The sequence below is a fragment of the Puntigrus tetrazona genome, chromosome 3 (assembly GCF_018831695.1).
Source record: "Puntigrus tetrazona isolate hp1 chromosome 3, ASM1883169v1, whole genome shotgun sequence".
Classification (NCBI taxonomy): domain Eukaryota; kingdom Metazoa; phylum Chordata; class Actinopteri; order Cypriniformes; family Cyprinidae; genus Puntigrus; species Puntigrus tetrazona.
The window spans coordinates 26,515,673-26,541,869 of NC_056701.1; the positions used below are offsets into that span (position 1 = coordinate 26,515,673).

The window sequence follows — 26,197 nt, forward strand, 5'->3', positions numbered from 1 at the left end:
AGAGAATTAAAACAAGTCATAGAATTTCATTGTCATTTAATTCCATAATAAACAGAGCAATAATTATAAACCATTCCTTCAATGATACTAGGCATGATCATCATCAATATGAAGTAAAAATATCACCATTTTTTTTAAATTTACAAGTTATAAGGACGTGATGACCTGCATTTCCCCGATATTTCATCATTAATTCGTCTTTTTTTTCCGATCACTTCTCACCCGTGATGTCGCATTTTAGCTTTAAATTACAAAATCGGTCATCGTACCTCCTCGCATCGTTCCCAATTTACAGACAAAATTAAACATTTATATACAGGAGAACAATTCAACATTAAGTTACACTTTAAAGATGTGCAAGATTAAGCAAAGTATACTGTAGAATAAAACCGAAGAATTTCCTTTCATAAAATTTCAAGTTGAACTGAAATCGAGTGCTGGTAATACAGATATTCAACAGGTCTAAAACAGAGATTACTGTACTGAATTACAAGGGGATGTTGACGCTATGCACCCGATTATTATTCCAGCGATAACCTTTACAAATAATCAGCCTCCCAATTTACGCGACATTATCTTGAGTACACCATACCAAAATCACCGCGCATCCAGCCTCAACGACGCCGAGCGCTTCTCTTGCTGATTGATTTCTACTATATACACATTAGTTTAACGCCGTCGTTGTCGACCCAAAGCATCATGAGCAGCAAGATTGGCAAATATAAATGATTTCTACGACCTATGACGATTACCTTTCAGGTCCAACGAACAATACATGCGCACCAAAAAATAAAGTAGAGGGAAAGCCCAATCGCTTCCCATCCCTTGAGCGTTCTCAAGCTGCTCTTCAACGTTAACACAAGGGAGTCCGAACAAAGGAGGTTCTTAGTTTTTTTCTTTGAACAGTATTCCTACACGATGCTACAAGCAGCCTTTACCTTTGGAAGTTCTGCGAGTTGCTATCTAGCCTCTCTCCCTGTAGTTCAATCTACCGCCAACAACGACGATGAATCTCACAGACTGTCTGGGTCACATTTCAACCCAAAATCTAGAGGGAAAAAAAAATAAGACATTTAGCGAAATATCAACGTTAATATCTTTCGTGTTTCGATTCATTAAATCAAAAACTACCGTTATAATACAAACGCTTTGAGATTTAAACTATAAAAAAAAAATATTTAGATTTTGGGGTGAAATATGGCCTGGATATGTTCTAGATCCCCTTTGCGCTGAATAAAAAAAAAAAAAAAAAATGCAAACTTGAACTGAAATTGAGATTAGATGCGTCCTCAAAGTGGGATGAGGGGGATGTGAGGCACTGCGATGGCCCGATCATTATACAACCCGCGACAAAAAAACGTAGCATCTCATGGCCAAATCCCTCCAGCTGCCTGTATCCTGACTTCTACACCTTTCAATACAAAACATGCCACTGAAACTACGCTAGCCGCTGCTTGGGGTGAAAGTGGTATGCAAGTAGTCCAAACACTGTACAAAAATATCTGTGGAGACCCATGTTGCTTCTATTGGACATCAAATCCATTACACGATCATATAAATAAGCTTGTCACACTAGATTTCACATTAAAAAAAAAACAATAAAATCCAGTGTGTTAAAATAAAAGGCAAGTATTATACGATTTCAATTGCACAACTGAGTTCGAGTCTATTGGCTCATTAGTGTTTAACAGAGAGTCCTCTGGTCGCGTGATAAATCTTCATCCTTCTGACGGAAAATGTGGACACTATGAAGAAATGCGTATGAGCGAAAGCAAAAAAGTGAGGCAGGGCACTTGGGAAGCGTGAGAAAGTTTCTAAAGCATGTGTGAAGCAAGTTTTCTCCAAATTGCACTGACGAAAGAAACATAGCGAATCATAGTTTATGGAAAACCAGAAGACGTCAGCCTAGTCTCTGCAGTCCCCTTCATATCCCCAAATAAATACGAAGCGATCAAAAGAAGCGATCAAAGCCTTCCAATCGAACACATCCGTGACATTTATACGCGTCCGGCAGGTTGTTTAATCTTTCTCTCCGTCTTCACCGCTCCCTGCAAGGAAAAACAAGATTGAGAGTTCAGTTTCTTGAGGTCCCGCTCTGTTTGTGTGTGGATGTTGGTGCTGAACTTACCCCCTTGCTCGATGTCGGAGTCTGTGAGGTGGGTGAGGGAGAAGCTGGCGATGCTGGCTGGAGAGATGGAGAAGCGCGAGTAGTTGGAGGGGCTGTTCCAGCTCGGCTCCAGGGTGCGGTTCGCTGGGGGTGGGGAGAAATACTTGGAAGCTGCAGAGGTCCCACCGGGCCTACTGGCAGAATGATCGCTGGCTGCCTTTGAAAGGAAATTGGGCTCTGGAGATGGGAAGTCATCGTCCCACTCAAATGCACCACCTGTGAATCAAATCAAAGGGTTTAAGGGCTTAGCGTTCAGTTTGAAGTTTGCAAACCACCCATGGCTTTTTGATGAGAAAAGGCCAAAATTCAGCTTTCTGGTCTTTGAAATATCGTTGGGTTTTTTAATAAAAACATTCTGTATGCCTCAGACTATGAACTGTTCTTAAATGTTGCTCTTTTTGTTCTGGATTGGCCTTAGGATAAGCACCATTGGTTTATAGGGTTTACGGTTAAAATACAGAGCAGTGGTTTTCATCCCTGATCATGGAGTACATCAGAACAACAGTAAAGGGTTACCAGTGTTTCTTTATGAAGTAACATCAACAACTACTGACCTGGCGTGAATAACGAATCATACATTTTCTTGAAAACATTTTTGTCTGTCGGCAAAACTTTTCAAAAGTCCAAAGGAAAAACTGTTTAGCACAATCGTTGTCATGTAAACATGCAGACAAACAACCAAGAAAGAAATGAGCAGTCATTACCTTCTTCATCAGTGGAGCTCTCAGAGTTGGTAAATCTGTTAAGGTAGCTGGAGGAGGCCACGGGACTGCTGAATTCAGACAATTGACTACTAGGGTCAAGAGTATGCTCACCGAGTTCCTTTGTTGGTGTTTCCTGTGTGGTAGAAAAACAGACCATCAGGTGTAAAAGAAAAGCCTCTTAAAAAACAATCAAGCTGTATTTAAACAGATTAGAAAAAAATAAATGGAAAAAACACCAGACCTGGTCAAAAAGGTAGACAGTGACATCGTCAAAGAATGACACTCCACGTCTATTATCTCCATTGCTGCCCTGTTCTGATGTTGATTTAGCAGCCTGAAAAGATTTGGGTTTCAGCAGACTTTTGAGGTTGAGGGAACTGCTGTCATCCGAGATGATAACAGGTACAGGGTGCACAACATCATCCTCACTGCACTCAGAACTAGAGCTGTGTAATCGGTAGGCGCGCACATCCTCATCCGATTCATCGCTGTTCTCATCTTCTTCATCAGCATCCATCCCATCCTCGGTGCCGAATTCCATCGAGGAGCCATCGAGCTTGCCCAGGTATCTCCCCTCCATATCCGGCTCCTTCTTCTTTGTTGTTATCTCCCCAGCATAGGTTCTGGTTAGTTTTGCATGAACCATGACCATGTCTGTTGAGGGCTGCACTGAGGTAGTGGATGTTGCTGCATGTTCTGTGGCTGCATGGGAATGAGTTTGGTCAGAGTCATCAACAGTCAATGGTTTTTCCTGACTCCAGTCTTCCTCTGTGGTGAGAACCAACTCAGGAAGTACAGTCCTTGTAGCTTGGACATCACCCTCAGTTGATTCTAAAGTAGAACCTGCAGGTTCAGGAGAAGTCTCCAGTACCGAATGCTCCTCAACAGTTTCGGTTTCTTGATTTTCGCCAGCTTCCTGATTACTCTGGATCCAAAATGAAGCATCTCCAGAGACGCTTCCGCTGATGTCATCACTCTTCTTATCCAGTTCCTCGTTGTCTGAGAAGTAAGCAGAGTCTCGGTAGTTTCCACCCAAGTGAACTTCACCAGGCTCTTGTTGGTGGTCAACTCTCACATCATTCACCTGAACCTCAGGTACAGTGTCCACATCGGAAATTATGATTTCCGGTGGAACCAGTGCCGCAGGCTCCATTGCACCTCCCAGCTCATGTTCTTCAGAGGAATCCCTCAAGCCAGTTTGAGAGTTCCACTCAGGTGACTCCAGGTTTTCTGTTTCATACCCACTGTCAGCTGCTTTGTATGGGGGCTGAAGCTTATTAACAGGCGTTTCCAAAGACTGTCCATGCACCACATCCAAAGAATCTAATGAATCTGGCGTTTCAGCCGAATTCTCAATGGTTGGAAGAGTGGAAGAGGTGCTGTCATCAAGAAGGCTGTCCTGACTTATTTGATCAAGACAGACATCTGAAACCAACAGTGAGGACATGTCCTGAGTTACATGCGTGTCCAATAAAGTTTCTTGATCGATGGCTTCTGATTGTGGAATATCATTGGCTGTCTTCTTGTCCAGCTCTATTATATCACTCATTGAGTCGCTACTTGTTAGACCTTCAGTGAGGCCACCTTCTGTACACTCACCAACAGGTGAAGTAGTAAAGCTAAGCTCAGCTGCATCGCTGATTCCTCGATACTGCCCATTCTCCTTTGAGGCTCCAAAACCTTCTTCAAGACTGGGGGATTTGGCATCTATGCACATATGTTGTGTATCTGTAGTGGCACTTTCAAGGGACTGGTGACTATCAGATGGACTGTCAACAATGACCTCAACACTCTCAGAGGTAGAATCAGAAGAGGAGTAGTTCCCAGATTTTGGAGAACGCAAAGAGCCATTTGTGTCTGGCAGGTGGTTGCTACAGGTTTGTCCTGTTACTAATATGTCAAAAGGCACCATTGTTTCTTTTCCTTTTAAAGGCGACAGAAAATCATCTAAAATCGGGCTGACTAAGTCCAAGAATTCATCCTTAAGCTGCGTAGAATTCCCAGATGATTTCAAAGACTCACTTGCAAGGTTTACACTATCTGAGACATTGGTCTCAATGATGGAGCTCATAGTCTCCTGGATATTTTTTGATTCTGACTGTGACTTGTCCTTCAAAAGGCTGTTCTCTTTAAGAAACAAGAAGTTCTCAGCCAGTTTCTCTGTGTTAAGAAGCTTCATTACATCTGAGTTCTCCTGATCAGAAACCTCCAGATGAATGGCTTCTGGTCCAACCCCTAAAAAAGAATTCTGGAAACTGTCACTTGCCTCTTCCCCATTGGCTTCACCATCAGATTCCCTCTTCTGTACATTCATCTCGGGGAGCTCCATAAAACCTCCCGTGAATGAATGAGTGTCTTCCAGTTTTGCATCACCCTCACTGAAAATGTTGGTATGGTAAGGGCTCTCATGTTCACTTGAGGACCATATGTGGCTGTCCTGAAGGAAAGAGTCTTTTGAGTCAATGCTCTGATGAAAGAAATCAGCATCCGTACTGGATTCATCCAACCGGACGTCCTGTAAGACTACATACTGATGCTGCTCTGAAGCATCGGGGCCTTCAGCACCCTGACTTTCCCCCATGCCAATTTCGCTCTCATCTAGCTCCTCCAACTTAATAAAGTAGTCGTTTCCAGATGATGCTTTATGTGGATCAAACACTGGCAAAGTTTCCGGGACTCTGCCATTTTCTGCTTGCGCTACAGTGTCAGGAAAATGGGCCTGAATATCTTGCCGTGGCACTGGAAAGAACATACTGTGGTAATTCAAAGTAGTGTCCATGGCAGAGCGATTGTGGCTGTCATAGTGGTCATGCTTGGCTGCCTCCCACACGTATTCAAAACTCAGCCCGCGACTCGTTTCAGTGACTGTGAGCACCTCGTCTGGTTCCCTGCCGTCATCAAACTGCTCCAGAATGGGGAAGGAGGAATGACTGACGGTGGCTTGACGAGTGGTTGGATTGGGTTTGAGAGAGCTCCAGCGCTGCTCGAAGTCATCCTCCACATCTTTCTGACCCTGCATACGGAGGTAAGTGAGCAGGCGGTGGACCTCTTCAGCAGTGGCCCTCTTGTCTGCCGGCAGCCAACAAAACTGTAGAACCTCATACCTGCAGGCCAAAGCACGGTGTTAATATGTTGACACAAACTGGAGTTGTTTATAAAAATAGAGGCATATGTGAAGGACTAACCATCTTTCTGAGTATGGCAAGTCCAGCTGTGGCTTGAGAAGTCTGACTTGTTGATCCTTGAGTACATGGTGAAGCACTTCTCTATCTGAAAGGTGAGGGTACGGCTGCTTTGCACCCTCAAACAGCTCCCACAATGTCACACCCAATGCCCTGAAAACCAAAAATCTTGTTCTGTTATGAACATATAACCTAATGCATATAAAAAGTAAATTGTTGAAAAAACAAACTTTGTATGTCTGTAATAAGACCAGCTGGCTGACATACAAGCCCTCACTTGGGCAGTCTGAGTGATTTACAGATGCTATAAGAGTCAAAGACCTTTAAATTTATGACCCTGCATGCAGACAAGTGCAGAGGGAGCTCACTTTCAGAGGGCTCTAAACTTCCGACTGCTGAGAGACGACACAACGTTACTACTGTTTTACTACTACTATTACTACTACTCTTTACACATTTTTTTTATTCAAGACTCAAAAGTGCTTGCTGTTACACATCTAAACATAGGGTAACTATGTTTTTGAGTTACGTACCAAACGTTGCTGGGTTTAGTTTGTTCTGATGTGATCACACCCCCATGCAGCTCACCAATCAGCTCTGGAGCAAGCCAGCGCAGTGCTACACATTGGTCGTCCTCTGTGGTGATGTAATCCTCCTTGCAAGGACAAAGAAACAATACTTTTGTAATAGATATATAGATATTATGTAAAAAACAAACTGATCATGCCTTTTCAAGTTGTACCTTAAAACTCGAAGGGCCAATGCCATAATCTCCTACTTTGACAGTCAGGTCTGTTGTGAGATAGCAGTTCCTCAAAGCCAAATCACTGTGAAGGAGTGAAAAATCGCATTTAAATAGTTTTTCTCATAGTGTGATGTTTGACTATACTGCCTATTGATAATGAATTAAACTTATAAGGTCAATTTTATGCATGGTTCGTTCACACACTCAATAACATGCATTTAAGTATGTATAGTTTGTGTTTGGGAACCAAGGCCACAAGATACAATAAATGACATGTCAATTTTTTACAATAAAACCTGAGATTCTGATTTTTTAATCTCCCATTTACAACTACCTTAAATCATCACTCCTAACTAAAATATGATTTGCAAGTCATCTTTTTTAAATTGGCATTGAGCTAATGACCGGCTGCAAACCCACTGCAAAGTTGTCATCATCTCTATCCACTATGTGTCCAATTAGTGTAAGTGCATGCTGACAGTGTGAACACATAATTAAGTTGCGAGTGGGTCTGTTTGTTTGTTTCCTAACTCCATGCCAAAGGTAATGAGTAAGTGTGTTTTGCAATGTAGTTTAACCCAAAGGTTACTGAGAACAGACTAGCTGAAGTGCCATGTCGATTTTTTTTGTTTTTCTGATGAGCTCAGAGAAAATCCTGATAGGACAAGTATAAATCTGAGATACAGGTTACTTGTTGAACCCTGACAAAAAAACACTGATGCTTGAGCTTTTCCCGACCCACTCGCACAGCACCAGAGCATTGTTCCCAGTGGGGAACAATATGCCCACTGAAGCAGTAAGTGGGACAGAAGGACATATGGTGTCTCATTCAGACTGAGCTCTTGAACATGCCAGCCCTGATTTTAGCTTTGACTATCTTTCTGAGCAGTGTCTCTTTTACACCCTCTCTCGAGAAAACGCTGACACTAGCGGTGTGCTCACACAGCACAGGACTACTGTCATGCTCACTGAAACCGCTGAAAGATAAATTGACAGATATTTTAGACGCTGCACTTTGGCCTTGGCTAAAGGGGCAAATACAGTACGGTTGGCGGGTCACTGAGAAGCTGAGCTGTGCTTTTGGCCATACATGGTTAAGGGTTAATATCCTTAAAGTTAACCTAAACACACACACACATATTTATAGGAGATTCCATTATAGCTTTTCCCATAAAGCACACTGTAAAGGGTGAGAAAATGTGCAACTTTGTCACAAGAACAGGGTTATGAGTTATGATGATATTTCAGCTATTGCAGCTCTTGTTGATGGCATGAGACGGTTGATGGTGTGAGAAAATCAATATGTCACAAATTATTTTTATATTTGGGTTTCTTTTCGGGTTGTTCCAGCTAATACAGTTCTTGAGGTATTAGTAAAACGTTCTTATTATAGCGCCACCTGATGGTGATTGGGTGTCTGTGCACTTGCCTAAGTAGAGGGTGGGTGAGATTATTTGGGTCACTCCACAAAGAGTCTAAACTTTACTGTTTTGATTCCTAGTTACTTTAATACTAAAAATAAGAAAAGGGCACATGAAACTGGCTAAAATGCCCCACGCGCCATTCCAGACAACTAAACCAAGTCATGCAGATGCCCACGGTGGGAGTGTCAAAACAGCATTTTGCAGTAAATCAACTCTGAAACCAAAAATCCAAAGTCCAAAGTGTATTCATAATAGCCACAACAACAGTATGGAAACTCCATGCCTCCTTTGGAGTTGTAGGCCAGATATGCCCGCCCACTCCCGGCGCCCCCATTTGGGGGGATCCTCTTACGCTCAAACCGCAGAATCATCATATCCCAGTGGCGGTGGACAGCCAACACCCCATAATCCAGGGGAGCTGTGCAATCGGACACCTTTTAGCATATTCTGAGCATGCAGGAGGGTGCTCAGCATGGCAAGACACCCTAGATAACTCAGCCTTCCTCCAGAAGACTGGAAGGGGAAGAATGAAAGTGCAACGTTGCCTTTCACAGCGCCGTGGCCTTTTTTGGAAAAAAAAAAAGGGCTAGCCAGTGCAGAGGCGGAAAGGCTGGACAAAAACACACACACGTGCAGCTGCAAATGGACTCGTTCGGATCGAAGCCACGAGTTGCTTCAAACGCGCTTTGCATAAAGGTTAAGCAATGTCAAACCGATGAGAAAGGAAATGGAAATGTAATGTATGTGCATCTTTGAGATGTAAATCGAAGGTGAAGGTCACATTTGCATGGTTAACCTGTGCAGGAAGTTGTGCTTGTGCATGTGGGTGACCCCAGCAGCGATCTCGCAGGCCATTTTCTGCAGCTGTAGCAGTTCTCCATTCCTGTACAGCCATTCATGCTGAGAAACGTAACTCTTCAGGTCCCCCTAGACACAAAAACACAAACACAAGGGTCACATTTAACGACCACGGAATCAAACAATCTGCTGAGAATAAGCATCTGGGGAAGCAGCTATCATCAACGACCTCAGGTTGAAAGATCAGGTTTGTTCAAAGGCCAGTCAATCCTGTACTATACTTTCAGCCAGTGTGTGAAAGGTGACTTAAGGCAGCAGCCACAGCGGGGCAGTATTCTCTCTGTGTACAGATGCTGTTCTGCTGCACGGGCAACTCGACCAAATAAGGGAAAGGTGGTTTGATAGAGACTACTATATGCTGTGTCACAGTAATTTAAAAATAAAAAAGCAGCAGTAAGACAGTTCGGGGCAAATCAGGGCTGCTGGGTTTCTGGGCCAAAGACGACAGGCCAGTTTAGCTCTTGGAGAAAAGTGCATTTCATAAAAAGTGGCAAAAAAAACAAGTACATTTCGTGCTGTTGGTGTAAAACTTTGTTTTGTTTTACTTTTTGCCTTTTTCCCCTTTGCTTTACTCTTTGTTCTGTTGCTGTGATGTGCTTTGATTTGTTGCGTTTTATTCTTTTTGCTTTGCTTTGATTTTTTAAATCGATAAAACTATATAATATAACAACGCACTCAACCTCAACCCATAGCCTAGCCATACATCTATATATAGCTATATCTATATCTTTATTAGTTATTATTAATTAGTCAGACGAAACATTTGACCGTTTCCACAACTGGAGGCCTACTCACTCAACGACAGAGTATTATTACGCAAGTCGCAGAGGACGCGGACACTGGTCTCGAGAGGATCCTGATATCTCAGACTCCTAGCGACACAGGGCAAAGTACTCCCTTTGGAATGCAGCGGGAGAAAGAGCGGTACAGCTGGCAGCCATGTAATATATGATTAACTGTGTGAAATCAGCCAACCCGTAAAGCAAGCGAGCTGGTAACGGAGTTTTGTTTTTTTTGCACAGAGCATGCTTGGCAAACTGTTTTGCCTTACATTTATCCATTTTTTTTTTATAATTCCTCTTTGGTTATGACCACTCCGTGATTACATGATTACATAAACATTCACCCAAACAGTGGCAAATTTTCTGAAAATCCAATCAGGCAAATGCAAAAATGCCAAATTTTAATTGTGATTAAGCTTTTTGCACATGCTATATGACCATCATCATCATCATAACCGTTGAATTTGTAACATTTCTTAGTAATTCCCATTATAATCATTGGCGATTACCATTTAATGCACAAATCTTTAGTGATGAATGAATAAAAAAAAAAAAAAAAAAAAAGCAAATATTCTCATTTCTTTCTTACGAATTCGGGTGATACATACGGATACCACTGATCCTTAAATTTCTTTCTAAAAGTCATTTCAAGTGCACAGCGCTGAGAAACATACGCTTACTTTTAGATCTCTGTAAATCCTACCGTGGGCTTGGTCTGCCTTTAAACACATAAACACGCATACACTTAGCGCAGCTCCCTAAAGAAAGCCTTTACAGGAGAGACTGTCACTCAATCAGAGAGCAACTGGCATTCTGCAAACCAGCTCCAATTGCACCCTGCAGCTATATTTCTCTCTAAAATGCACTGTGTCAGGGTTACCAGTGGTTACCGGCCACACACAAAGAAAATCAGCCATCCGAATGTGCTTTCCTACACCTCGGAAGAGTGACGCACGTTGAGCATATATTTTAATGCAAGGGAAAACATGAAAATCAAGAGTGATGGGACATACGGCGTTAAAAAAAGAACTTCCTCCTCTGCACCTTACTAACTGGAAATGAGCAGAGCAGCAGCTGACTCTCATTAGGAGAGACGGTGCAGTATGTTCAGAATGGAATACTAGCGTGCTTCTTACTGCATGCTCGTATAAATACACACTCTTCAGAAGTGTAGGGTCGGGAGGAGTTTTGCAAAAGTAATGAATTAGTTTTATTAAGTAAGGAAGCACTAAATTGATCAGTAAAGGTAGTAGTGAGAAAAACGTGTTAAACATTTTACATAAAAAAAAATGTTTTTTTTTTTTAACCTACTACTCATTAAAGAATCCTGTTAATTAAATGCATCACGTTACCCACAAAGCTATTAAGGAGAACAACATTAGCTAATTATAAAAAGGTTTCTTGTGCAGCAAATCAACATATGTGACCTTGGATTAGAAAACTAGTCGTAAGTGTCAGTTTTTCCAAAATCATCTGAAAGCTGAATAAATACGCTTTCTATTGATATCTGGTTTCTAATAATGCAAGATAAAAAACTTTTTGAAAACCTGGAATCTGAGGGTGCAACTTCAAAATACTGAGAATATCTCCTTTAAAAGTTGTCCAAATTAAGTTCATAGCAATGCACATTACTAATCTCTAGGGTTTTTTTATATTTATTTATGGTTTTAAATTTTAAGTTCTTCATAGAACTTTCAATGATCTATCCTTAATATCCTTATTAGGCAAAAAATATTTTGACCCATACAATGTATTTTTTGGCTATTGCTACAAACACACCCCAGCGTGTTTCAGGGCGACACATTACAATGATTTCTGAATAATCATGTGACGCTGAAAATGCAAGTTTTTTTGAAAAATGACTATTCATTATATTGCTGCTCGAATAAATTCAGCCTTGTTTAAACACATAACCAACTTTTACTGACTCTAACCCTTTGAACGGTAGCGTTCGTAAAACAGTAAACGTTTTAAAAACCAACTCTGGTCGAATGACCAGTAAAAGTCATTTACTGAGCAGAATGGAATCCAGTCATAAAAGAGACATAAATGTGAGGCTTGAAAGAGAAAAAACAACAACACTGAACTCTGATCAGTCATAACAAACATAGCAGTGCACATTAAATAAGCACTAATATAACCACTGACTACCTCAACCAAACCTCTCCATATGAATACTCATCCCACACAAGCGGGTCTGTCTTTAAAACACCCAAGCTTCTCCTTGACGTGATTTTGTAGGACCGTACGACTAAACAGCCCTGTGCCTCAGACCCTAGGTTCGTGTGAAGCTACACTCAGGAAGAAACTGCTTGGGTCGAAACCCGAGCCGCAACACCAGCTAAGGAAACGGCCCAGACTGCATTACGCAACACTGGGCCACAGTGAGCTCATTCTCGGTCTCTAGAGACGGGCGGTATGGCTCGAAGCCATCCACCTGCTCAGGCCCAGAGGATCCCAGACCACAGACCTTGTTCCTAACAACTGGTCAGGTGCGCAGAATGTTCCCAACCACAACTGCTGTGGGATTAACACACAGCCAACTAATTACAGAGCGAGAGCGGAGTCGACCTCAGCAGAAACTGAAAGGAATGAGAGAAGATCGTCTCGGATGGTTTGGTTAGTTTGTGCAAACACTGAGCCGTGAACTGGCACGTCTCGTACCGTGTTATTATTATGCTTCTGCAAATGTACTCACAGTAACAACACTCCACGGTGGTCAACATGTGCGTAAAACCATTGGCAAGGAAGTCATTAGATGATGACATGTTTTTTGGTTGTTTCACTTTGCACATTTGAGACATTTGAGAGCAAGCACATGGTGTGTCTTTAACTCAACATTTTGTATTTATAATACTATTTGATGTGTAGCTTCATGCAGAGATATTATAGTCAATTAAAACTGAAACAAAGTTCTTGTTACTTGAAATAAATGTTGTATGTGTGTGTACACATATATATATATATATATATATATATATATATATATATATATATATATATATATATATATTTCTGTATATATAAAGACTCAAATACATATTTAGAAAATATTTACATGTACTCACATTTATATAATTCATATTTTATATATATATATATATATATATATATATATATATATATATATAAGTAGAAACATAAGTATAATCATATATATATATATATATATATATATATATATATATATATATATATATATATATATATATATAAAATATATAATTATATATATTCAGTATAAGAATATTGTTTTTGAGGCATGCTTCAATATTTACATTTACCTTTTTATTACTAACATGCACAAAAGAAAGTTAGAAACCAGCAAGATTGTTTGTAAAATCATTTTCACAATCATATTCTAGTAGTTCTTAATATCTTTTGCAGGACGGTGATAAAATGTACCAACGCAGCAATTTGAGAGTGACAGTGTCAGTAAAAGAACACTGTTGCTTTATTGGGATATGAGGGAATCGGAGAGCTACCTACTGCATGCAGTTATGTGGCTCATATCCTTCTCAGGCACAAGCAGCACGCCCGAAATAGATCAAGAAAAACAGAAAATAAATCAAAGGGCAAGAAGCAGCCCACTGACAGACACCGGCTGTGTAACTTGTGACGGATGCTGGCCTAATTAAGGTGTTGGGAACAAATGAAGTAGCGAGGTACGCTGGTGTATCTGTGCTTTCATCAGACTTGTCCGGTCAGAATTTGAGATGCCTTGTGCGGCTGTGAAACAAGATTCCACCACGGCCGGTTCAGCTGCTTACAAGAGCGCAAGACAACATGATCTGGAGCGCTAGACAAGATGCTGAAGAATCAAAACAGATGTTGAAGGGTACCGGAAAAGCAGCAATTGATAAAAATAAGAAATGTTTGAACATCAAATCAGCAAAGTAGAATGGTTTCTAAAGAACCGTATGACACTGAGAACTGGAGTAAAGATGCTGAAAATTCAACCGTTACACTGAATACGGAAATACATGGAAATAAACTACACATGGAAAAAAATGTGCTTTATACAAAAGAGATTACACGAATCAAGAACTTACCAGTTCACAGTACTCAAAAACAAGAAGGAAAGGGATGGCCTCCACACACTGACCAAGACACTGCAGTATATTGGGATGCTGAAGGACCCTGTGAACGCACAAATAATTAAAAACATTCACCTAGCTGTAAATAACAGATTCAGCTCACCACAATAATGTGCATACGTAAGAAAAGCATTAAAGACAACATTCAAAATCCAAAAAATGTCTCCACCAGAAGGTGTTAACTGTAAACAAAACTGTTTCTAAACAAAAAAAAGAGGGTTAGGTGGGTTGTGAACCACCTCAAGTCAAAAAAGAGCCCGTCTTCTGTGATGTTCTCGCTCTAGATATGATGCAACGGTCACAAGCCAACCAAATCCCAACGGATAAACCCCGCCCCGCATTACTTGGTTCCTGAAGTTCACATGCTCACAATACATTAAACCATCTCATCTACTGAAGCAACCACTACAAAAATGACACACGCAACAATATTTTAGACTCCAGGACAAAGGCCCCCCTCACCTGTACGGGTCTCCCTGCTGCAGGAACTCGTTCTGCTCTTTGGAGCTGGCGTTGGCTTTCAGCTCTTTGACAACCGCCCGGGCGACTCCAGGGTCCACGTAGATCTCACTGAGCAGAACCTGTCAGAAACAGACAAATGACTTTCATAACGGATCGATCCAAGCGATTCAGTACGGGACCGATTCCCCGGGCGCTCGGGGCCTGTTAGGCGTATCACAGCGCAGCAGGTGGCTCAGATGAGGACGCTCCCATGGCTCACCTAGGCAGGAAAAAGCATCAGGAAACAAGGTTTTCCCCTAAGTCTTCATCGCGGTAAACACATCCACACACAGGCTGTGGGAGGACAGTTTGAGTGCCGTATAATGCTCCCTCGCACACGTCAAACTCCGGCCCCTGAGGGTCCCCGGCATAGAGATGAGAGCAAGTACCAACAAGATCACGAGATGTGATTATTTAAGATGAATCCTCCAGAGAGATTGACAAATACTTCAATAGTCACTGCTCTGCGTTCACGCGGTGTATGTGAGAAGACTCAAGTCTACCAACACACCTTCACACGCTTAGCGTAGCGCGTAAACACAGGAAGACAAGCTTACCTTTCCAAACCAGCCGTTCCCGATCTCCTGAATGTAACTGAGAGAGTGTCGTGCCACATGAGGACCCGATGAGACGTCTACAAGAGAAAAACAAATCTAATCAAATCAGACAAACATAGAGATGGATGAATATGACTAAATGAAGAGCAAATGCAAGAAGAAGGGGAAAAGTCACTGTAACGCTTCAGCTACTCTGAATACAACGCTTAAAAGAAAAGTAAGAACAAAGCCATGTTATGTGAGGCCGACCCTTTATTCATCGCAATGCGGCTTTTTTCAGAAGAATTTGGAAAGCAGTTAATACACTTTATTCAATAAATGTAAAGACGGCGTGTTTCAGGTTGATTTAATGCAGGGCAGGGATCTACCTGAAAAATACCACAGCACACAGTCACCAGTGGACATACTTATTTTTATTTTTTATTCTCACTAAAGATAATGTAATATATCGGGCTGTGTTCAAGTTAATTATCGGCATCGTGCATTTTGAAACCGCAGGCTTCACAACCACACAGCACTTCAGAAAAATGTTGAGAGCAAAAACTGCATACTTATACCTTAAAAAAAAAAAAAAAAAAAAAAAAAAAAAAAAAAAAAAAAAAACCTTTTCAAGTTTTATAATATACACTACTAGTTAAAAACTTAAGATTTTTCTTTTTCTTTTAACCATACCAAGCCTGCATTTATTTGATACAAAATACAGCAAAAGCAGTAATACAGCTGTACTATTTAAAATAACTGCTTCTATCTGAATATTTTTTACAATGTAATTAATTCCTAAATGACTTTTTAAAGCAAGGATGCTTCAAATTGTGTAAAAGATGATAAAGACATTTAGAATATTAGAATAGATTTCTATTTCGCAAAACTGTTTTTTTTCTGAGCTTCCTATCAATCAAAGAAACCGGACAAAAAAATGTTTAAACTGTAAATCAGAATATTAAAATGATTTCTGAAGGATCATGTGACAGGAGTAATAACGCGAAAAAAAAAATCTGCTTTGAAATCACAGGAATAAATTAGATTTTAAAGTGTTTAAACAGACAAGAGTTATTTTAAATAGCAAAAATATTTTAAAATGTTACTTGCTGTCTTTGGATCAAATAATTATAGGCTTGGAGAGGAGAGAAGAATTCTTTAAAAAAAATTTAAAATCTTACTCTTCAAAAACTTTTGACTGTTAGTGACTGCTGATTTTTGAAGAAAGAAAATCTTTGTTTTAGAGTTGATTTTATCACACTACAGCAAATATCAATTACGTAAGCTTAAGGGGCAAATGTTTAAGAAAGTTGCAAAATTGCACCCAAATCAGTAATATTTATATACAAAAAAAGAAATAATAATAATACTTTCAATTAGACTATATTAAATTGATCAAAAGTGGAAGAAAAGACATTTATAATGTGACATGACTTTTATTTCAAATAAATGCTGTTCTTTTGAACTTTCTGTTAATCAAAAAAACGCTAGAAAAAAATATTTCCCGCAAAACCCGAACTGTTTTCAACATTGATAATAAAAATATATATTGGAAAGATTTCTGAAGGACTGCATGCAAATAAATGGCATTTTGCAATATATTTACATAACAAAACTCTTATTTTAAATGGTTATAATCTTACATTATATTTCCAAACCAAATAAATGCAACCTTAGGCATTAAGTCACTTCTTTCAAAATCATCGAAAACCCCAGATCTCCCAAACTCTGAACTCTGTGAAGTTTGTCAGATGTTTCTGACCTGTTATCCGGGGCAGCTGGAGGTGAGGGGGTCCAGGGAGGGGCACAGGAGGAACAGCGAGGGTGTAGACCTCCGCGGGCGACTGCATAGAGGGGGTGTCCTCCGCTGGAGGCGTGAAATCAACCTCATCCTCAAAGTGGTCCTCAAACTCCTGACGAGTTACAAATCACATTTGAAATGAATGCTAGTCGCGATCAACTGTCGAAGCGTTACAGGCAACAAAAAAACCCACTTTATTTCGCTCACCTTAAAGTTGATCTCTTGCTCTTTGCAGCAGGAAGCACAGTTGAGCAGCAATATCACGAGGGCCACCAGCACAGCCAGAGACAAGAGCAGCGAGACGGTCAGAGAGAAATCCACATACCCAGCAGCCTCTGCCGAACACAAACACCTGATTAAAGCTCGGAGCGGATGGACGTTAATGGAGAGGTGATCTTTTAGAGGGAATCTCTTATGTAGCAAGCGGGATTATTTGAAATGAAAGAGCCCGCAGACTCATTTAATCATTCCTCCGCTCCAGGACACCGATCTTCTTCGGTTTCTAGAGCAACAACGCAGCAGGTTCAGAGAGGTTAACAGCCTACTTGACACTAGCTGATTACAATGGGAGAGGTTTAGTTATAACACATCTCACTACAACACACACATCCGATGTAGACACGTATAGACGTGTGTATGTGCAGGAAATAAGACTTGAGATTTCGTTTTTCTGTAGAGATATGAAAAGAACTGAATTGCTCCGTTTCGAAAGAATGAATCGTTCTGATTGGAGAGATTTAGCTTGGAAGCACCTTCTGAAAAAAGTTCAATATTTAACAGGAGGATTGCAGGCAATTCCTGAGCGTGAGTTACATTTTTGCATATTAATTTTCGTATTTGTCATCCTTTTCCACGGATGTGAAAATGCAGAAAATACATCTTAATTTCCTCAATTTTAAGCATTGAATCGAGCTTTTATCTCATGCTTCCGAATAAATAAGCTGGCACTGTGTTCGTTTGCACTCATGCAGTCCAGTGTTTCGGTATCTAAGAACAGGTTTATTTACTATGAATTTATTGAATGAAATCACAGCTTTTATAGTTTGCATCGCATTAAGCCATACCCCGATATTGTGTAATATATGTGTTTCATTGCAAAATGTTGCAAGTTGGCCGCACCGATTTAAGATTCAAATGATTTCAACATTTTAGTTTCGAATTTTATAACATTTTCCTTGTACTTAGAGGCTAACGGTACGAAGAGCTAAGAGAGTTTGCAGGGTGAATCTTTCACCTAGATGTGAAGTGGTCTATATAGAAATACGCCATGTTGTTGCAAAGAAAAAGCCACGTGCGCGTAACGGCACACACTTCCTCCGTTCCCGTCTCTCTTGAACAGATCGCAGGACGAGTCTGATCTCCAAGCGGCCTACATGCAAAACATTTGCAGGACATTGTGCTCTGGACGGGTCTGACGGCGGTTCAGATATCAAGTGTTGAAAGGCTGGATGTGCTTCAGCACCTGTTCTGTCACTACAGCACTATTAACGCCGCTCTCCATTCCTCTCATCAAAACAAAACAACCCTCTGGGGTTCAGAACAGCAGGCGGCATAATTGGTGGCAGGAGAGGTCAGTAACACAGATCTCGGATCAGATGAGCCGGGCCGCCAACGTCACATGTGTCTGTGCGTGTTTGGCGTGTTGCTAACCCAGTAGTTTGTCTTGCGCAATTAGCCGACAAGGATGCGCACGTATGGATAATATGCTAAGACCGATCTTTCAGCGGTGGCCGGCACGATCTCCCGTAATAGTAATAAATGTGGCATCGGTAATCCCGCGGGCCACACACGGAGCCCTGAAACTTGAGGAGCGAAGACGGAGCTATTTTGAACACTTACTCATAAAAGGTGGTTTTGCAGCACGCGGGTCTTTGACTCGAGAGTAACCTTCTTTCTGCCACGATCTCACATTGAAGTTTCACACAGATTGATCTCTTGTTGATTTGGGAGTATTAGTGTGAGATTTTCCCCTGAATTGAACTTCAACTATAGCATAACATTTTTGGAAAAGACGGCTTAATCAGTTTTAACTACATTAGGATTTAAATTCAAGTTACTCGCTTGCTGAAAGAAAGGCTCAGACTCATTTTTTCCCCACTGGTCAATCTTCTGCGACTTTCTCAGTCGGTTGCATCAGCATATGACTTGATTTCAATGTTTATTACATCTTTTTGCATTAATCAATGCATGCTGATGAACTTTTATCACAGTTTATAGTCATAAGACAAAAAGTGGTTAACATTCAATCTGTTCTGAACAGGCGCTCTTTGGCCACGTTGTAAGCTTGACTTTGACAAATTCGCAATTTTTTCTTGCTTCCGTACATGCTCAGTTCAAACGAGTCGCCCGGTTTCGTTATGTTTTCAGTTTCATTTGTCAATTAACGTTTCTCATACGCGACAGAAAAGGCAGCGCTTATGAATGGAACCAAAAAGTAGTCCGAAAAGGCGGTATACTGTTTCCAAACATTGTTTTAAAGGTGCAAGATTTTGAAAACAATGGCATTATTGTCTCTGCGTGAACTACATTAAAGCAAATTTGTTGTTGAAGTCACGCGTATGCGCATCACGTGTTCACATTGCGTCTCTTTACAATACCAACTACGGGTCTTGCATGCATTTTAAGTCGTTTTTGCGACTTTGTGTGAACGGGCTTGTTTTGAAAAAGCTGTCATCTGCATGAAAAAATTGCAAAGGAAAAACCTTTCTGTTTTTAGCACGTCGCTGTCGTGTAAACGTGCCTTTACCCTCTAGCCACATCCCTTTGAATGAAACGTACACCCGAACCCTTCAGTGCAGAGTCAAATGACAATATGATCTAACACTGCAATTACACAGAGAGCTCTGGGATGTACATGAGAGACCCGTTGCTAGGCAGCCTCGAGAGACAAGACCCAGGCAATTTAGTTCAATATAATACAAACGCCAAGTAATCAGTGACAACTGACTGTGTAGAAAAAAAAACACATAAAGAAAACCTGGTACTGGTGGCGTTACCAAAATGCAATTTTGCAAAACATGTCCAATGAAAAGATATTAACTTCAAAAGACAAAGCATGACATGGAAGCCCAAAAATTAAATCGTACACTCACAAGTATTCTGAGCAAAAACACTTTAGGACTAGTATTTTTACTAGTCATTACAACAATTGCAGAGTTCATAATACTCGGTGCTTTAAATTAGATTTTAAAAAGTTTGCTTCTAAAAATCTTTCCTTTTCTAATGAAGACTCTTACATCTCACACTCTTTCGTCGACCCACAAACAGAAGCATGCATCTCGACACTTTGACACCAGTCTATCTGAGGCTTATTAATGTCTCCAGTTGCTAATATTTCTTTCATGAATCCAGTGTGCACCAAACGTGTTAAACTGTTAATATCCATCTTTCCTGGTTACGGTCATATCAAATGTCACAATTTCTGCAATGGCCCATGCGCTCGTACATACACAATGTAAATGTAGGAGATTTCTGTTCTAGTTTGAAAACTTAAGCTGCGGTTACTGAAATGAGAGACAATCTGGGTTTAATCAAGAGCTTGATCAAGGGCACAGCAGTTCGCCCATGAGCCCTTGCAGGGTGTGAACGTACAATTTTACGACACCCAATTGCGCAGAAAGCAGTTCAGAGGTTTAGTTATTAACAATAAATGGCGTCTCATTTAAGTAACCGGTTTCAGGCGTATAGAAGGTGGCATCCCCGAGCGAGAGCCAAGTTGAAAAGTAAATCAGTGACAATGCTGCGCCGTGTGTTCTGAGCGGATGGCCGAAATCTCAGTGCATCTGTGACCGAGCGAGTGCAAAAGGCGGCTGACTTCCAGCTCAGTAACAGCCTAGGTTATGAGGGGATGAGAGACGCGTTGATCATTACTGCGGTGGGACTGAAGCCCTGCTCCTCTGGTGAGTGACGAGCAGTGGGCAGCAGCACAATCACCTCCCCGTTTGTTCTTCTTATCTGAGTCATGAGTTTATATCATGACTTGGCAAGCGGCACAAATTATTCAACTGCTTCTCAGGCCAATAAACACCAAGCTGTCAGCTCTTATTTCGGCTCTCTTGCATAATGAAGTGATGTCCGCTCACACAGAAGCGGAGATGACCCAATTGGAAAGGGTGTTGTTGTCTCAATTTGGCGTACGTGTGGACAGATTCAGACTTTTAGACAGTTCACTTGCTGAGGCCTTACGGGTGTAGATGCGACACAATGACACCAATCATTCAACAAACTACTCAACGATTGAGACTTCTGTTAGCTTTGAGTTCATTCATATCTAGTGCACGCTGACGAACTGCATATGCATCTAGAATTCTCAGTCTTTCTATTTCATAAAATACAGATGAAGCTTGCAAGCAGAGACATAGTGAAATTTGCATCAATCGAATGCTCTCTAGAACGAGGAAGTGTGCCAAAACAATGGTACTCTCACAGTGGGTCCCATAACACTCATGTTGTTAAGGTGAGGTGGTGGCAAGTAGATGGAGCTTCGCTGCATTTGTTTTCTTGGGAAAAACTTGCATTTCTCAGGATACTTTCAAAATGAGTGGCACCTCAAGCATGGTGAGAACATGAATGCCAATGTTTCAGGTTGGGTGCTATACACACCCGATAAAGTCTTTGAGCTCTTTCATTGGGTGCCTTGACTTTTTCCACTGGACTCATACTCTAGTGCCAGCTAAGTCATGTCACTCAGCGGTCATCCTTGAAATGCCTCTCAGACAAACATTAAACTCTCCCCAACTGTCTCCCAAATAGTTTCATATTTGGCAAAAAACTATAAAATCTGACAACAACATAAATGTCATAAATGTATTTTTTTTGTTGTTCAAATAGCTCAAAGCCCCATTAGGAGTGACATGTTTTGAGTATTCTTCAGTCCTTGGTACCAGGTGAGTTACAGAACAAGTTTACAATGTCAAAAACCCAAACATATGGAGCTAGTCAAGTAACACTAACATCAAAATGCTATAAATCATGCACTAAGACAAATGTATTTCGAGGTCATAATATGCTATCACAAGAAAAAAACCCTGACCCTGCAATATTTCAGACAATGTTAAACGCAAAAATGAAGGTAGTCTTAATCTTAAACTGATGGGTTTTCACTCTATGTTTCAAAATTAACGACATGTCAGAAGTTTATACTGGCTGCCTGTCAGTGTACTCAAAATAAAATGCTGTGTGGGCGATAAAAGGCCCTCATACACTACAATATTTGCAAGATTATAAGGATTATGACTCTAAACACAATCTAAAGCCATCACAGCACCGATTCTGTAATAAATCCACAAACCTTATGCATACATTTTTGTGCAGACCTCGATAATTACGCGCAGTAGCAGCTCAGCTTATACTAATGGCTCGTTTCCACCTGGTTCGCTACAGTATGCAATTATGTCCGTTTCCACTGAATGGTACCAAAACAGCGAACAGTACCATACCACTTTTTGGTACCCATCCATAATGGAACCTAGCACAGCTCTGCTGTCCGCGAGTTTATTTACATCAGAGTGCGCAAACACACACGCACAAAAAAAAAAAAAAAGTGTATTTTATAGTTTTATATTTTCGCACAGTCAATGGTCATTTATCAATACGTGTTCTTTTCTGTTCTCGTGGACTTCCGAAACATCATTGCCCAAAAATCAGCAAATTCTTCGAGAACTACTGTTATCGTGTCATGAAGTTTAGTTTTAAGAGTTTTTCAGGTGAGAATGTTGTTATTTATAAAGGTAGAGTATGTGATATGCTGATTTCATAGCTCCAGGCGATCGTTCGGTGTTCGGCAGCCTCAAGCTCGTCTAGTCCCTCCGTCATCTGCCACTGGCTCTGACGTCTCTGCAGTGATTAAACATGAGCTACAATCCGTCATCCGCCAGGCATTCATGGTCTCGCGCATCTTTTATTTGTTCCTGGTCATATAGTATTGGCCAAGCACAAATTTATATTTTACGTATATTTATTTTGAACTCGACAGCAGTACGGCGCTGAATGTGCTCGCTTTTGTCTTCATTTCCTCTTAAGCCACTTACGAAGGCTATTATTGTTCATTATAACTGACAAAAAAAGGAAGAGTTGCGCTTATCGTCACACTTTATCATTGAACGTTCTCGTTTCTTGTTGACTAACTTGACTAACTAACATCTCATGCACGTTATCCTAACTAGCCAACTTTTTGTTCCAACCCACTGAATAACAGATTTTGAAAATGCGTAGTTTTGCATATAGATGAGTCCGTCCATTTGAATCACTCGGCTGACTGGAAAAGATTAAAGCTGTGCACAGGTGTTTTCATTTGCTAAAATGATTGTCTGACTGGTTTAGGCGCTGCTAGATTGCCTGTAGTGTCATTGGATAACGACAGCATCGCTATGCCGCTGCCCGACTGAAAACAAACAATGACGATTAAGTCACGTTTTGTGTGTAAAGTATAAACCCCCGGAAAGAACGGGAACAGGGTGTTTCGACGGAGACTTTAAAGTCTGTCGCTGAGAAATTGTGTCATGAGCAAGCTGAAACACAGTCAGGCCTACTATCAATAGCACTCTTTCCGCATTTAGCCCATCTGCATGGAACAATGTGGAGATGCTGCGAGGGCGAGAAACGAACAACGGCACGCTTTCACTCTACACAGATAACTGGAGGGAGAAAAAAATATATATATTAACAAGGCAGAGTACAATATAGACAATCTGACTTTGACTAGGGAGGTAAATGCACATCAAAGCGTTGATATGCTATTAATAATTCAAAGTATTAATTACAAAAGCGCAAAAATCGTTTGTCAGTTTAGTTGTGTAATACGCAAGACCTCACTTCATTCAATAAAGAGTACCTCACACTTCTTGACACTGTAAACTAGTATATTTTTCTAGTTATTACCTATTAATAAATGAACATGAATCTATTTATCTATCTATCTGCAGCGCAGGTCTTGCACATTCAAAAAATTCAGTAAAAAGTTGACTTCCAAGGTGTATAGGATGATCCAAAATATTTTTGCCCTTTTCAGTGCTTTCAAAGAACTAAACGTGATTCGTTGCATTCCAAAATAAAAGTTTTTGTTTACCTAACGTGCGCGTGTATACTGTGTATATTTATTACGTGCATATACACTCTTATATTTTACGGTTTACAGTGACAGTACATGCGCGTAAAAAAATTTGTTTTATTTTTTTTTTTCGATAATAAATATTAAAATGTCAGCAGCTCATTTTCGAAATGAAATATTTGAATCATAATTGCCATGCCAAAATATATCAATGAAAGAATAAGACCTAATACACGTAACAAAACCAAAGCAGTGAGAAGACCACATCTGGGTCAGAGCTATTAGTCAGCTCAGACTTCATCACACTGTGCTGACTGCTTCCCTCACTACATCATCATCATCATCATCTTTAGTACTAATTAACCAGACCATTTGCTTACTGAGAGACGAATGGCCCGACTGGCCTTGTAGAAAGTGGTCTTGAAAATAAAACTTGTTACGTGTAGACGGTTCGTGAGTGCTTGTAATTACTAGGTCATCTTTTTAAAAGTCCTTCTAAGCAAGTAAATCATTCACCACTGATAAGAGCGGTATGCTTGAGCTTACGCGCTGGCTTACTGTAAGTCATGCAGCATGTTATAAGGAAGTAGTCCCACCTTGGCACGAGTAAGTCTATTGTGTTTTAAATGATGAGTGACACTTACGGTTTGGGGAACTTACAGTCAAAATGACAGAAATCGTTTCGTACAATGAGGTTATGGCCACGAATAAATCCTCACCTGACCGAATGAGCTGTGAAATTCATCCATTTTTATTCTAATGAGAATATGTGTGAGCTCTTTCCAGCTGCTTATTATTATTTTTTGCTTTAATAATATTGAGAAGATAACAGAAACCGTGCTTCTGTGGTCTGCTCTCCTGATTTCCCAGTCATGAAAAAAGTAATTTGATTTGATATTTCGAGTTTCTTTATGATAGTCAATGGTTGAGGGGTGACTTATGCACAACATGGGGAATGTCCTCATGGTGAGTCTGAAAAAAATGGACACCTGACCTGGCGAAAACCACTTTAAAAAAAAAAAAAAAAAAAAAAGTGTAAATCAAAAACGCTTTACAGTTCCTGTAGCTCAAACGAAAGTGCATGGCACAAACAACACCGGTGCCATGGGTTTCATTCCCATTAACGCACAAAATGATAAAATGTATACCTTCGATGTGAGTTGCTTTGGATAAAACGCATAAATATATGGCGTGTCACCTGTTTGATGACCGCATCTCTTGCAAAACCACTCATACTGACTCATACGCGGATCATCCTGCAGGCCAACGCAAAGGTCTGAGATCAAAATGGATCAAAATCAAAAGTAACTTAACACCAAAGCATGGCCGGCCAATGTATGGATGGGTTTCCAGCTCTGAAACAACGGTCAGTGCTTATTTGCTGACAGCTTTGCTCACTGTCAGGGCGGTTTGTTTGCAGTCAGGTCAGCCTTCATCTCATCTAATGACAGCATAACAAACCGTGTCCCGTGGCAGTGCCGTGTGTATCGTGTAAACATACGACACCGCAATAACCCCACACGACATTTATAAAAAGAAATATGAACGATCGCTCAAAATAATGCGACTGACAGCGTTGGACGTCTTACCTGCGAGTGTGTTTGAGACCGGAGCGGCTTGAGAGAGAGTGGCAAATCCTAGTAAACACACACCTCCGCGAAGAGCCTCCATCCTCGGCGCTGCGGCTAATCCACTACCTCGACCACCTAGAAACGGCTGGCACATCTAAATAAACGACGCCCGGACTGGCTCGTCTACGTCTACGCGCATCTATATCTTTATGCCCGCCGTGTCAAAGACTCATGTTGCGCGATATTAGACACACGCCGCGGTTACGAGCGTTAGCTAACGCGACAGTTCTGTGATGTTTGTGAAGCTAAGCTAAATGCTAACCGCTACCGGCGTCTTATTTGCGATTGCGTCTCATCGTTTTAAACCGCTCGTTCGCTTACTACCTCTCTCGGACGATTAAACGCGAGGACGCGTCTTTTCCCGGCATCGTAAAACGTCTGGGTTCGTGGGGAAATCAAAGGCGCAGTAAACAGAGCGGTCCAGCATCACCTTCCCGTGCGAGCGCCATGTTTCGTGACGTCACGCCCCGCGTCACGCGCGGGCGGCGGCGGTCAGAACGGAGAGGAACGGAAGAACCGGCCCCGGTATCATCCTGCGGGACACCGACTTCATTTCACTCCATTTCATCTGCATTAGGCCAAAAAACAAAGGCCTACTTTTTATCTGTGCGGGAGAATAATTCATATTGCATGTAATACATAATAGCGTAGTATTATTATTTATTACGGTGCTGGGGTGGCATGTCTGAATTATATATATATATATATATATATATATATA

The 26,197-nt window shown here is 40.9% G+C and overlaps 1 protein-coding gene across 1 annotated transcript; it reads right to left on the bottom strand.

Moving 5' to 3' along the window:
* Positions 1-21: 21 nt before the first annotated feature.
* On the bottom strand, positions 22-26,161 carry lmtk2 (lemur tyrosine kinase 2). Its single transcript, XM_043225951.1, has 14 exons — positions 25,435-26,161; positions 17,005-17,132; positions 16,759-16,909; positions 15,018-15,094; positions 14,422-14,540; positions 13,915-14,002; positions 9,019-9,149; positions 6,796-6,880; positions 6,587-6,708; positions 6,057-6,206; positions 3,113-5,975; positions 2,872-3,004; positions 2,129-2,383; positions 22-2,048 (listed from the first exon to the last, which is right to left on the bottom strand). The coding sequence occupies exons 1-14, from the start codon at positions 25,568-25,570 to the stop codon at positions 2,020-2,022; spliced, it is 4,467 nt and encodes a 1,488-aa protein (XP_043081886.1). The 5' UTR covers positions 25,571-26,161; the 3' UTR covers positions 22-2,019.
* Between the last annotated feature and the right edge of the window lie 36 nt (positions 26,162-26,197).

Coding starts and splice junctions, on each gene's coding strand:
- lmtk2 (XM_043225951.1), bottom strand. CDS start 25,570: ATGTGCCAGCCGTTTCTAGGTGGTCGAGGTAGTGGATTAGCCGCAGCG. Junction 17,133..25,434: donor GGTCTCAAACACACTCGCAG/GTAAGACGTCCA, acceptor TGTGTTCGGCAG/AGGCTGCTGGGTATGTGGAT. Junction 6,881..9,018: donor AAGCACAACTTCCTGCACAG/GTTAACCATGCA, acceptor ACTCCTTCACAG/TGATTTGGCTTTGAGGAACT.